This window comes from Onychomys torridus, chromosome 7, assembly GCF_903995425.1.
Source record: "Onychomys torridus chromosome 7, mOncTor1.1, whole genome shotgun sequence".
Taxonomy (NCBI): Eukaryota; Metazoa; Chordata; class Mammalia; order Rodentia; family Cricetidae; genus Onychomys; species Onychomys torridus.
In genome coordinates, this window is record NC_050449.1 from 50,398,158 (window position 1) to 50,409,427 (window position 11,270).

At 42.1% G+C, this 11,270-nt stretch overlaps 1 protein-coding gene and 1 non-coding gene across 3 annotated transcripts in view; both read left to right on the forward strand.

Annotated features, from left to right (window-relative positions):
• The window catches only part of Snupn (snurportin 1), a 37,283-nt gene extending 26,594 nt beyond the window's left edge, over positions 1 to 10,689 (forward strand). For both annotated transcript variants that reach the window (XM_036193703.1, XM_036193704.1), the window contains exons 6-9: positions 1,262 to 1,359; positions 5,170 to 5,247; positions 7,582 to 7,662; positions 9,249 to 10,689. In XM_036193703.1, coding sequence (XP_036049596.1) covers positions 1,262 to 1,359; positions 5,170 to 5,247; positions 7,582 to 7,662; positions 9,249 to 9,560 — 569 coding nt within the window. In that variant the 3' untranslated portion in view covers positions 9,561 to 10,689. The remainder of the gene's footprint in view (positions 1 to 1,261; positions 1,360 to 5,169; positions 5,248 to 7,581; positions 7,663 to 9,248) is intronic.
• LOC118588172 lies at positions 1,583 to 1,753 on the forward strand. The gene has a single exon (XR_004945563.1). It is a non-coding gene; the product is annotated as a U1 spliceosomal RNA (small nuclear RNA).
• Positions 10,690 to 11,270: the final 581 nt, after the last annotated feature.

Consider the following 11,270-nt stretch of genomic DNA (forward strand, 5'->3'; position numbering starts at 1 on the left):
AGAGGCACTGGCAAGGCTGAGGCCCAAACCCTGTTCTGTTCTCACCTTTCTCAGGCTAATTGACAATTTCTTCTGTGTTTTGTAGTAAGACTAGCTTTTTTTTTTTTTTTTTTTTCAGACAGATTTATGTAGGGATCAGGTTGGTCATGTACTAAGGATGACTTTAAATTCCTGATTCTCACCAGGTGTGTGGGCACACATCTTAAATTCCAGCAGTCAGGAGGCAGAGGCAGGCAGATCACTGAGTTGGAGGCCAGCTTGGTCTACAGAGTGAGTTCCAGGACAGCCAGGGCTACACAAAGAAACCCTGTCTCAAAAAACCACACACACACACACACACACAAACAAAAGCAAAACAAAAACAGAAAGAAAGATTCCTGATCCTCTTGCCTCAGCCTGCCAAGTTCAGGAATACAGGCAAGGGACACTGTAGCCTACCTCCTTTATTCCAGTTTTCTCCTAGAACTCATGTTGTTCATAGTTGATGTTGTGTAACATATATAAATTATTTCTATGATCATCTTATATCTATTTCCTTGAAGCAAGTGACATGTTATACTTGATATTCCTCCCACAGCACAGCACTTACAGTAAGAATGTAACAGGTAAGCCAGATTCAGCTGTGTCCAGTCCCTTGGAAGGCTAATGCACGCTTGGGTAACAGAGCAAAACCTTTTACATACACATAAAATAAAAATAGCCTAGGGTAGTGGCGGGTGCTCATGATCCCAGCATTCAGGAAGTCAAGGACAGTAGGACTGCCCTAAGTTTGAGGCCAGTCTGGGCTACAAAGTCAAGTCCTGTCTTAAAACAATAAAATACTGGTTTGATGGTACCTGCTTATAATCTTAGCACTTGGGAGATAGAAACGAGAAGATCAGGAGTTCAAAGTCATCTTTGAGTCCATAGTGAATTCCAGGCTAGCTTGTCTTAAAAAAAAAAAAAAAAAAAACAAAGCTAAACTAAAACCTGAGCTTCTCTAAAAGTAAAAAATGTCCCAACTTGTTTAGAATTCCCACTTGCTAAAGTGTGATTTCTCATACTGTCTTACTTCATAACATCCTTCAGCTATGCCGAGTAGCTAGAAAGTGCTACGCAGAACTCTCCTTGATGAATCTGTCATCTTTAGCACTGACAGTTGCCATAAGCCCTATGGATTGTTTGACTTGAGCCTCTTAAGACTAGGCTCCTTTCATCATGGAGGATGGAACGCTGGCTGGAAGTTGAGGTTCTGTGTTGACTTTCTTCCTTGTATCTGTAGACTACACCATTCTGGACTGCATTTACAGTGAGGTGAACCAGACCTACTATGTCTTGGATGTGATGTGCTGGAGGGGACACCCTTTTTATGACTGTCAGGTAAGGATTGATAATCTCCTCATGTCTTTCCTGTCTTCTTTCCTCCCGGGAAGGTGGTTCAGCATGTGGGTTTGGTACGTGACCAACTTCTTGGTAGATACAGGATGTGGTAATCAAGAACATTATCTAATGCTCCCTGCATCTTTGAGGGTGTTTGAATTAGCTTAGTTTTAAAAATAAGTGTGAGGAACTAAAGGAAATATAGCAGTTTTTAAGGAAGAAGAAACAGCAGAGGTGCAGGCTGGGGCTCTTAGCAGCTGTGGCTGCCCCCTTGCATCTCTCCAGAGGATGAGAGGATTGTTGTAGTAATGATTGAAGGGTAAGAAGTGTGCCACTCGGGAAACTCGACTGCAGAATTTGTGGTCGTGGGGGACTGCGTTCGCGCTCTCCCCTGGCAAAAAAAAATAATAAATAAAGAAGTGTGCCGTCTTATGCAGACAGCACCATCAAATAAATTCCTGTTCCTTCCCTCCTTCACCCACCACATCCTGACCCCGAAAATGCCAGGTCATCCTTGATATGATACAGAGCCTCAAATCTCAAAGCTTGCTCTAGGAAGAGACTAAGGCATGAACCGCTATGCCTAGCTCCAGATTGACTGACTGACTGTCTGTCTGTTTGTTTTTTCTCTCTCTCTCTCTCTCTCTCTCTCTCTCTCTCTCTCTCTCTCTCTCGCTTTCTCTTTTTTGAGACAAGGTCTTACTGTGTAGCTCTGGCTGGCGTGAAACTCAGAGATGTACCTGCCTCTGCCTCCTGAGTGTTGGGATCAAAAGCCTGCACCACCACACTGGGATAGCCTGTTAGACTGTTTCTTTATACCTATTACCTTATGGTGGATTTCAGGAAATGCCAGCTAGTGGTGGTTCAGTTTGTTTGAGATAGAATCTTACTATCTAGCCATGGGTGCTAGCCTGGAGCTCATTAAGTAGCCCACACCCAGCTTTGTTTTTGAGACAAGAAGTCATTTTGTAGCCTAGGCTACCCACAAACCTATGATCCTCCTCCTGTCTCAATCTCCCTAGGAGGTTAGGATTATAGGTTTTTTATCATCATTCCTGGTTCATGTTTCCCTTTAGTTTTTAAATTTTTTTATTTTTGTTTGTTTGCTTTAGGTTTTTCGAGACAAGGTGTTCTTTGTGTTGCCCTGGCTGTCCTGGAACTTGCTCTCTAGACCAGGCTGGCTTCAAACTCAGAGATCCACCTGCCTCTGCCTCCCAAGTGTTGGGATTAAAGGCGTGCGCCACTACCGGCCAGCCCTCTCTTTAGTTTTGTTAAAGGATACTCACCACATATATTTACAGCTTACAGATTTGGTAATTAAAACCACATATATATTTCCACATATATAATTATACTATAAGGAAAAGGCAAGTTCAGCATGGTAGCTCATGCCTGTGATCCCTTCAGTACAAGCTGAAGCAGGAAGAATGTCATGAATTTCAAGCCCAGCCTGAGCTACATAGCAAAACCATTCCTGTGTCAACAAAACAACAAATCAAGGGGCTAAGGATGCAGCTCAGTTGGTAGAATGCTTACCTACTATACACAAAACTCTAGGCTCAGTCCCCATACCTCATACTGGTCCATGCCTATAGCCTTCCCAGAGGATCAGAAGTTCAAGGCCATCCTCTGATAGATATCAAGTTTGAGGCCAGCTTGAGCTATACAATACCCTGTCTCAACAAAAACACAGAAGAAAAGAAAATTACTTTTATCGTTTCAAATTTCCAAAAGCAAAGTAAAAGAACAAGGAGTGTCTCATAGAAGGATGCACATTAATAATTCAGAGAATCAAGTACTTAGGAAAAAATTCAGCAGTGTAGTGTTTTTTTAATAGCCAGATTAAAATGAAGCAAGGGAGTTAGTATTAATGTGCTTTGGAATGAAGGAATCTAGGTCTCACAATATTTTCTTTGTTCAACCAGGCAAGTGACTTCACCTTTCTGATTCTCAGAGTCCTTAACATTTAAAATAGCAATAATGATAATATAGTTTCTAGAGCGTGGGTGGTTTACTTATTCATTCATTCATTCATTCATCTATTTATTTGTTTGTTTTTCCAGACAGGGTTACTCTATGTAGCTCTGGTTTGTCCTGGAACTTGCTCTGTAACACCAGGCTAGCCTCAGATTCATAGAGATATACATGCCTCTTCCTCCCAAGTGCTGGGTTTAAAGGTGTGTGACACCATGGCCCATCTATTTATGTATTTGTTTATTTAAAGTTAGAGTCTTGGGGTTGGGGATTTAGCTCAGTGATAGACCTTGCCTAGTAAGCACAAGGCCCTGGGTTCTATCCTCAGCTCCAAAAAAAGGAAGATAGAGTCTCATTCTGTAGCTGAAGCTGGCTTAGAACTAACTATGTAGCCCAGGTTGGCCTAAATCTTGTGGGCAATCTTGCTGTAGCTTTTCAAATGCTGGGGTTACAGTCATGACCCACTATATCAGAGTGAAGATTGTGTTTTATTGTTTGAAGCAAGCTAGCTCACCCTATGTAAGGGACTGATGATTGCTGGACAGTGGTGGTGCATACCTTTGATCCCAGCACTGTGGAGGCAGAAACAGAATTTCTGAATTCGAGGCTAGCCTGATCTATAGAGCAAGTTTCAGGACACTCTTGAAAAACCAAACCAAGGGCCAGAGAGATGGCTCAGCAGTTAAGAGCACTGGCTGCTTTTCCAGAGATCCTGAGTTCAATTCCCAGCACTCACATGGTGGCTCACAACCACCTATTATAAGATCTGGTGCCCTCTTCTGACATGAAGGTATATATGTAGAGTACTCATGCATAAAATATAAATAAGTAAGAAAAACAAACCAAAACAAACAAAGAGAGGTGTGAAATTCATTAATTAGATTACAGGTATTGGCTGGACCTGGTGGCACATGCCTTTGATTCCAGCACCCAGGGAGGCAAACAGATCTCTGTGAGTTTATAGAGGCAAGCAAGCAGATCTCTGTTAGTTTGAGGTTAGCCTGGTCTACACAGAAAATTCCAAGACATTTGGATATATAAATATATAAATATAAATATAAATATAAATATAAATATAAATATATATATATATATATATATATATATATATATATTGAGGAGAGACAGAGAGATCTTATCTCAAAAACAAACAAACAAACAAACAAACAAACAAAAAAAAAAAACCCACCAAACCTAAATAAATAAATATAAGAACTTGCTATATAGTCCAGGATAGCCTCCAACTTATGGTCTTTCTACTTATGTATTATAGGCTGACTTCACTATGTAGTCAAGGATGATCCGCCTCTGTCTCATAAATGTTGGGATTTATGCAGGTTTGAGCCATTATGACTGGGAGCTTTCCTAAATTTTAAAAGAAAAAAATCTCTACAACATATATTTGTATGAAAATGCTTTTATGTAATATAATACTTTGTATAATATAAACAATGGAAATATATTTTAGAATTGTGTTAATCATCATTGTCTGTGTGTGATGTGTTTGAGTGAAGGCAAGTACATGGATGTCAAGGGTATCTTTTGGGTGAAGGTTTTCATCTTCCAAGTATGGGTTATAAAGATCAAATTCAGGTTACAGGTTTGCATGGCAGGCACTCTTAGCCATTGATCCATCTTGCCTTCTGAAACATACTCCACATACAGTTAAAATCTTGAAAATTTTGATAAATTAATGGTTATAAATGGAAATGGGGATAGCAACAGCAGGGCTTAGGTCTTTCTAAGTCACATGGCTATTAGAATGAGAAGTTTCATTCATGTAAGAGTTTGAGATGAACAGTATTTTATCTTTTTACTCAACCTTCTCTGTGGCAGACTGATTTCCGATTCTACTGGATGCACTCAAAGTTACCAGAAGAAGAAGGACTTGGAGAGAAAACCAAGATTAATCCTGTAAGGCTGTTGTTAGGATTACAGAGTTCTTTTTTACTATTATTGTTTGGTTCTGAGACAAGGTTTCATATGGCTTAAGCTGGCCTTGAACTGGTCATGTAGCTATGACCTTATACTCCTGATCTTCCTGCCTCAGCTTTCCAAGTACTAGGATTATAAGCATGAGCCTCAATTCCCTTTTCTTCCTCCTCTTTCTCTCTCCCTCCCTTCCTTTCTCCCTCCCTCTCTCCTTCCCTCCCTCCTTTCCTTCCATCCTTCCTTCTGTCCTTCTTTCTCCCCCTCTCCTCTCTTTCTTTTTAAACAAGGTTTCTGTACATAGTCCTAGCTGTCTTACAGACCAGGCTGGTCTCAGACTCACAGAGATTCACCTGCCTCTGACTCCTGAGTGCTGGGACTAAAGGTGTGTGCCACCATGCATGGCCCAAAATTATTTTGTATTTTATGTATATATGTGTTTGCCTACCTATATGTCTACATTGCCTGGACCCACAAAGGCCAGAAGAAGGCATTGGGTCTCCTCAAAGTGGTCGGGAACCACCATGTGGCTGCTAGAAATCAAAGCTAGGTCCTTTGGAAGAGTAGCCAGTGCTCTTAACCACTGAACTATCCCTCCAGCCCCAGAGCTACCACTCTTGATTAATGAGTTTATCTTTTTTTTTTTTAAAGATTTATTTATTTATTATGTATACAAAGAGGGCGCCAGATCTCATTACAGATGGTTGTGAGCCACCATGTGGTTGCTGGGAATTGAACTCAGGACCTCTGGAAGAGCAGTCGGTGCTCTTAACCTCTGAGCTATCTCTCCAGCCCGAGTTTATCTTTTAAGGCAGCATATTATAGTTAGGACAATGGGAAGACTATGAGCTTAATAGACACCCAGATCTGAATTCTGTTTGTGAGTTTAATAATTACTAGTGTAAGGGCTAGCTAGAGGTGTGACTCAGTTTATAGAACTTGTTTAGAATGTGTAAAGACCTAGGTTCAATCCCTAGCACCATTAAACATAATAATGGTAATTATTAGGATAATAGCCTCACTTGCTTTAGTTTCTTTATCTGCCAATGGCACTGATACGCCAGGAGAGGTAGTACATGCTTGTAATCCTAACACACAGGAGGCCGGGGAGGAGGAGCTCAATTTTGACGTTAGCCTGGACAATATAGTTATAGAGTGAGATCCCATCTCTAAAAATATAGGATACTATCAAGAGTTATTGTAAAAACCAAATTATACACACACAACACATATGTAGCTCCTCATAACTTAATCCTTATGTGATGATGTGGGTATAAAAATGATGCTTAGTATAAAATGCTTTGTGTGTATGTTCAATTACCCTGGGCCTTATGCATTCTCAGCAAGCATTCTACCACTGAGCTATACCCATGTTGTGTGGCAAAACTTTTCTTGGGGAGATACAACACACATTTACTCATCCTAGATAGAGACCCACACTAGAACAAACTACAATACTCCCCCAAAGCCCAACATGGTAAACCAATGAGTTCTTTTGGGGTTAGTTATAGGAATATGGGTAAGGGGTTACTTACAGGAACAGAAATGATTCAAAGACGACTGCATCACCAAAGCCCACCCCAGCATGGGTGACAGCTCACAAAAGCTGAGAAATATGAGCACCCGCGGGTAGCTCAACAGGTTGGAGACTGTCCTATCCAAGTGACTCTTTTCTAAACCACTCCCAGGCATCTCAGCTGGTTTCTGCTTCTTTCAGGCAGCTGTCTGGTCTCAGAGCCTTCTTTGCAGAGTATTTGCACCTTTGTTCTGAAAGAGATGCTCTTCTTTTATTGTTTACTCTGGCAGGGTTGGATATGGCCTAGTGAATCTGGTCAACTTCAGAGACTTCCTGAAGCTATGTTGTTTACCTGCTTAAGGAGCTTCCCTTAAGGAGCTTCCCTGCGGCATAGAATGTTTCAATCTTGAGAAAACTATTATACAACAACCTATTAGCATTTTTGGAGACAGGATCCCATTGGATAGCCCAAGCTGGCCTGAAGCTTGCTATGTAAATCAGATAGCTTAGACCTCTTTGAGTGGTACCTGGGACTTGGTGAAACATATACTTCTAGACTGTTTTTAAGAGTGCTGGAAGTGGGGTCTGAGCATTTGAATTTCTTTCTATTTCCTCTCCCAACCCCACCCCCTTTTTAAAGACAGGGTTGATAGCTTAGGTTGACCTTGAACTCCAAACTTATGGTGATTTTCCTCAGTTTCCTGAGTTCTGGGAAGAAATCCTTATCAGATAAAGCTCTTCAATCACTAGAGCCAGTATCATCTGAAACATGTACTAACTCTTCATTCTCATTTATATTTCAGTTTAAATTTGTGGGGCTAAAGAATTTCCCGTGTACCCCTGAGAGCCTGTGTAAGGTGCTGTCTATGGATTTCCCTTTTGAGGTAATGAAACTATTGTCTGTTGCTCTGATGTGATTATAGGCTACAAAGAGACTGGGATACATGAAATCTTAAGAGATCCTCTGACTTTGCTGTGTCTAAGCATCAAAACAGGGCTGAAAATTAATTCTAAGGAAATAATGTCTTTGCTGCCCTCCAGAGCCTCAACTTCACCTCTACTAAAGTCAGAACACCAGAATTCAGTAGTCCCTGCACCCTGGGAAACAGGCCTAGAGAAGAGCCAAGGATTCCTCCATCCTAGATCATCATTGTGTGCCTTGTTTGTCTGCCATGGCAGGTTGTAAAGTAAAGACACACGGCATATGTGGTTGACTGACCCCAACAGATGCTTGAACCTCTGATCCTTTTTGGTTAAAGCACAGATGGTTCCTGGGATAACATGTTTACTAACTAGGGAGTGACATGGTAGTAGGCCAGCTCATTTACTTTGTCCATACTTGCTGTGTGTCAGCGCTGACAACCTCCTGTCCCCAGGAACTCCTGAGTCTGGGATAGTCTTTTGTCATCTTCAGAACCTACAGTTACTCTCTCTTCTCTTAACAAGCAAAGTTTTCTTTGCCCCTCATCCCTTTTAAAATTCTGCCTAGTCAGGTCAAGTTTTGCTTGAAGTGTATTTATTTAATTTTGTAAAGGATCACAGCTTCCTGGATAAGGAAATGGCAAAGACTAAGTTGCTTCATTTCTGGGAGCCAATTAAGAAGGTGGTAAGAACACTATCTTTATTTATAACTCCTATATCTCAGTGGCAAGAAATGCTTTTTAAGGAGTGAGTCACTGAATCACAGAAGAGAAAGTGTGGGGCTGTAGGAGGTTTTCCCGTTTAGAAAACCGAGTTTCCCAGAATATGGCTCCAAACAGTCTAGGGGGAGGTTTAGGACTGTTCCTGTGCTCAGTCTGGTGCCTTGGTGGGCTACCCAGATCTCTTGCTTTCATCCCAGATGAGGAGCTCAGCTTTGCTATTGAGTCCATACTTCGCATCTTTACAGAGGTGCCTAGAACTTTCTATGTTAAAAACCCATCTCTCAAATACCTCTGGGTGGGGGAGAAAGTAAAACAGTGGGTAGAAAGCATTCTGGAAATGGAAAAGTGTTTGTTTGTTTGTTTTTGTTTTTGTTTTTTTATTTTTAAATCTCGTTCTTCCTCTTCATTTGGACAAGGTTTCACAATATAGCTCAGTCTGGTTAATCTTGAGATCCTCCCTGCTTCAACCTGGGTTATAGGTGTATACTACCATCTCTAGCCCCAGCCCTTTCTTTAAGAAACTTCATATGAGAAACAAGGAATTTTTCCTACTGGCAGTGGCTTAGAATAAAAAAAGAGAAATTGGCTGAGAAAAACTGGCTGGGCGTGGTTGCACACTCCTTTAATACTATCACTTAGAAAGCAGAGACTGGTGGATCTCGTGAGTACAAGGCCAGCCTGGTCTACGTAGCAGGATAGATGTGCTACATAATAGAGAGACCTTGTTCCACCCCCTAAAGAAACAACCCACAAGAACTGCCTCTGTAGAGCTGTTTTGGAAATATGTGGCTCACAGTCATTGTGATTCCTGGTTTTTCCTCCTTTAGGTAGATGGACTTCTTTTCTACCATAAACAGACCCACTATAGCCCTGGGAGTACTCCCTTGGTGGGCTGGCTGCGCCCCTACATGGTGTCAGATATTCTCGGTGTAGCCGTGCCAGCTGGCCCACTGACCACCAAGCCAGAATATGCTGGGCACCAGCTCCAACAGATTATTGAGCACAAGAAGAGCCAGGAGGACATGAAGGATAAACTCACACACAAGGCTTCTGAGAATGGGCACTATGAGCTGGAGCACCTCTCTACTCCGAAGTTGAAGAGTCCTTCCCACAGCCCTGAGAACCTCATGGACAACTAAAAAGAACAGCCCACAAAAGTCTGGGGAAGAGGACAGTGTTGATAGCAATAGGTGACCTTACTTCAGAGTGCACTTTGCAAACCCACCTCACTGGAAACAGCTCAACACTCCTGTCTGGAATGTTGGCTCAGACTTTGTGGGGTGGGTCCCTATTGGATGGAGTTGGAATCCAGGTAGATTTGAATCTCTTTGCTGTGTGCATATATCCCAGGTCCACAATGTAAATATATGCGATTCTTAAGAAAAAGGTTGCTTGTGATTATTAAGATTTAGATATCTCTTCCACCTTCCCCTTACTTCCTTACTTATGGCATGACTGTTCAAATCTTGGCCCATTTCACCCCTTTTAGCACTTGAACATTCTGCTGAGTTTCCAGTTGCTGTTGGTAATGCCATTTTCTGAAAGGTCTTACCAGGAACTGCAGTTCTTGGTATTTGAATATGTTCCTTCTTCTGAGAAAACCAGTGTGATTTTTCTACGGTTTAGACCTTCCCAGAGATAAAATGCTAATGGGTTCATTTACTTCAAGAAATTTTAGAGCCCCTATCAGGAGATAAACCTCATGCTGCGCCTCTGAGATGTGGGTTATAGAGGTAGACAAGACCTTGAGGGTTGTGCTCTCCAGTGAGAAATAACCCCACAGTGTGTAGAGCAGGGTGAAATAATTGCTTTAGTGCAAGAAGGGTACCTAGAGTTTAGGGGCAAAGGAAGAGCAGATTTCACAGAGGAGGGTGGAGCTGGGCTAAGGCAGACCAGGAAGAAAGCAGGTCCTCAGAGTTAGATGTTAAGGAGCAGCATTCCCCTAGAGCAGGGTGGGACTTGATGGAGAATCAAGCAGGTTCAGCATGGCTCAAGTACAAGATAGAAGTGGAGAGTTAGGGAGAGGAGGCTGGAAGACAGAGGGAGCTTAGATTTTGTCCTAGTCAGGGAGGTAAGGAAAAGCCCTGGTGCAAGATTCCTTCAGAAGCAAAGCTCCTCTTCAGCTATGAAAGTAGAAGATGGTGTTTAGAATTAACCAGTTAGTTTTCACTCCGTTCAGAAAGTATATTCCAGGTCCTGTGGCCCCACTCTGCTTTCCACTTTGTTAGGACCTCACTTTTTTGTTTGTTTTTCGAGAAAGGGTTTCTCTGTGCAGCTTTGTGCTTTTCCTGGAACTCACTCTGTAGCCCAGGCTGGCCTCGAACTCACAGAGATCCACCTGCCTCTGCCTCCCGAGTGCTGGGATTAAAGGCATGTGCCACCACCGCCCGGCAGGACCTCTCTCATTGGACAAACTGACCTCACCATTCTCTTCAACAGAAAATCTCCCCATGGAAAAACTTTCAAAGGGTTCTAGGTCCAATCTTGAATGAACTCCCTTTGAGTTCATTAGTTCTGAGAACAAAGCTGGTAGTTCTGTTCAGAAGTAGTGGTTAAGCAGAGCCTGCTTACACGGGTCAGCACATCCAGTGGAGTTCGTGGAAGCATCTGCTCTTACAAGGTGTAAATGGCTTTTTGATCAGACAGGAAGAAACTCTGCTTTGACTCTCACCCAGTGAGAGAGCCCCACTGACTACAGGTTTAGGCATTTGCCTATCTAAGCTCTTTCCTGTATTTAGGTCAGATTTGCTATATAAATACAATAGTGTTCCTTATGTTAAGGAACATTTCTGCAGGCTGACCTTGAACTAGCTTTTCTGCCCAGGCAAAGCCTTGAATTTTCAATCAAG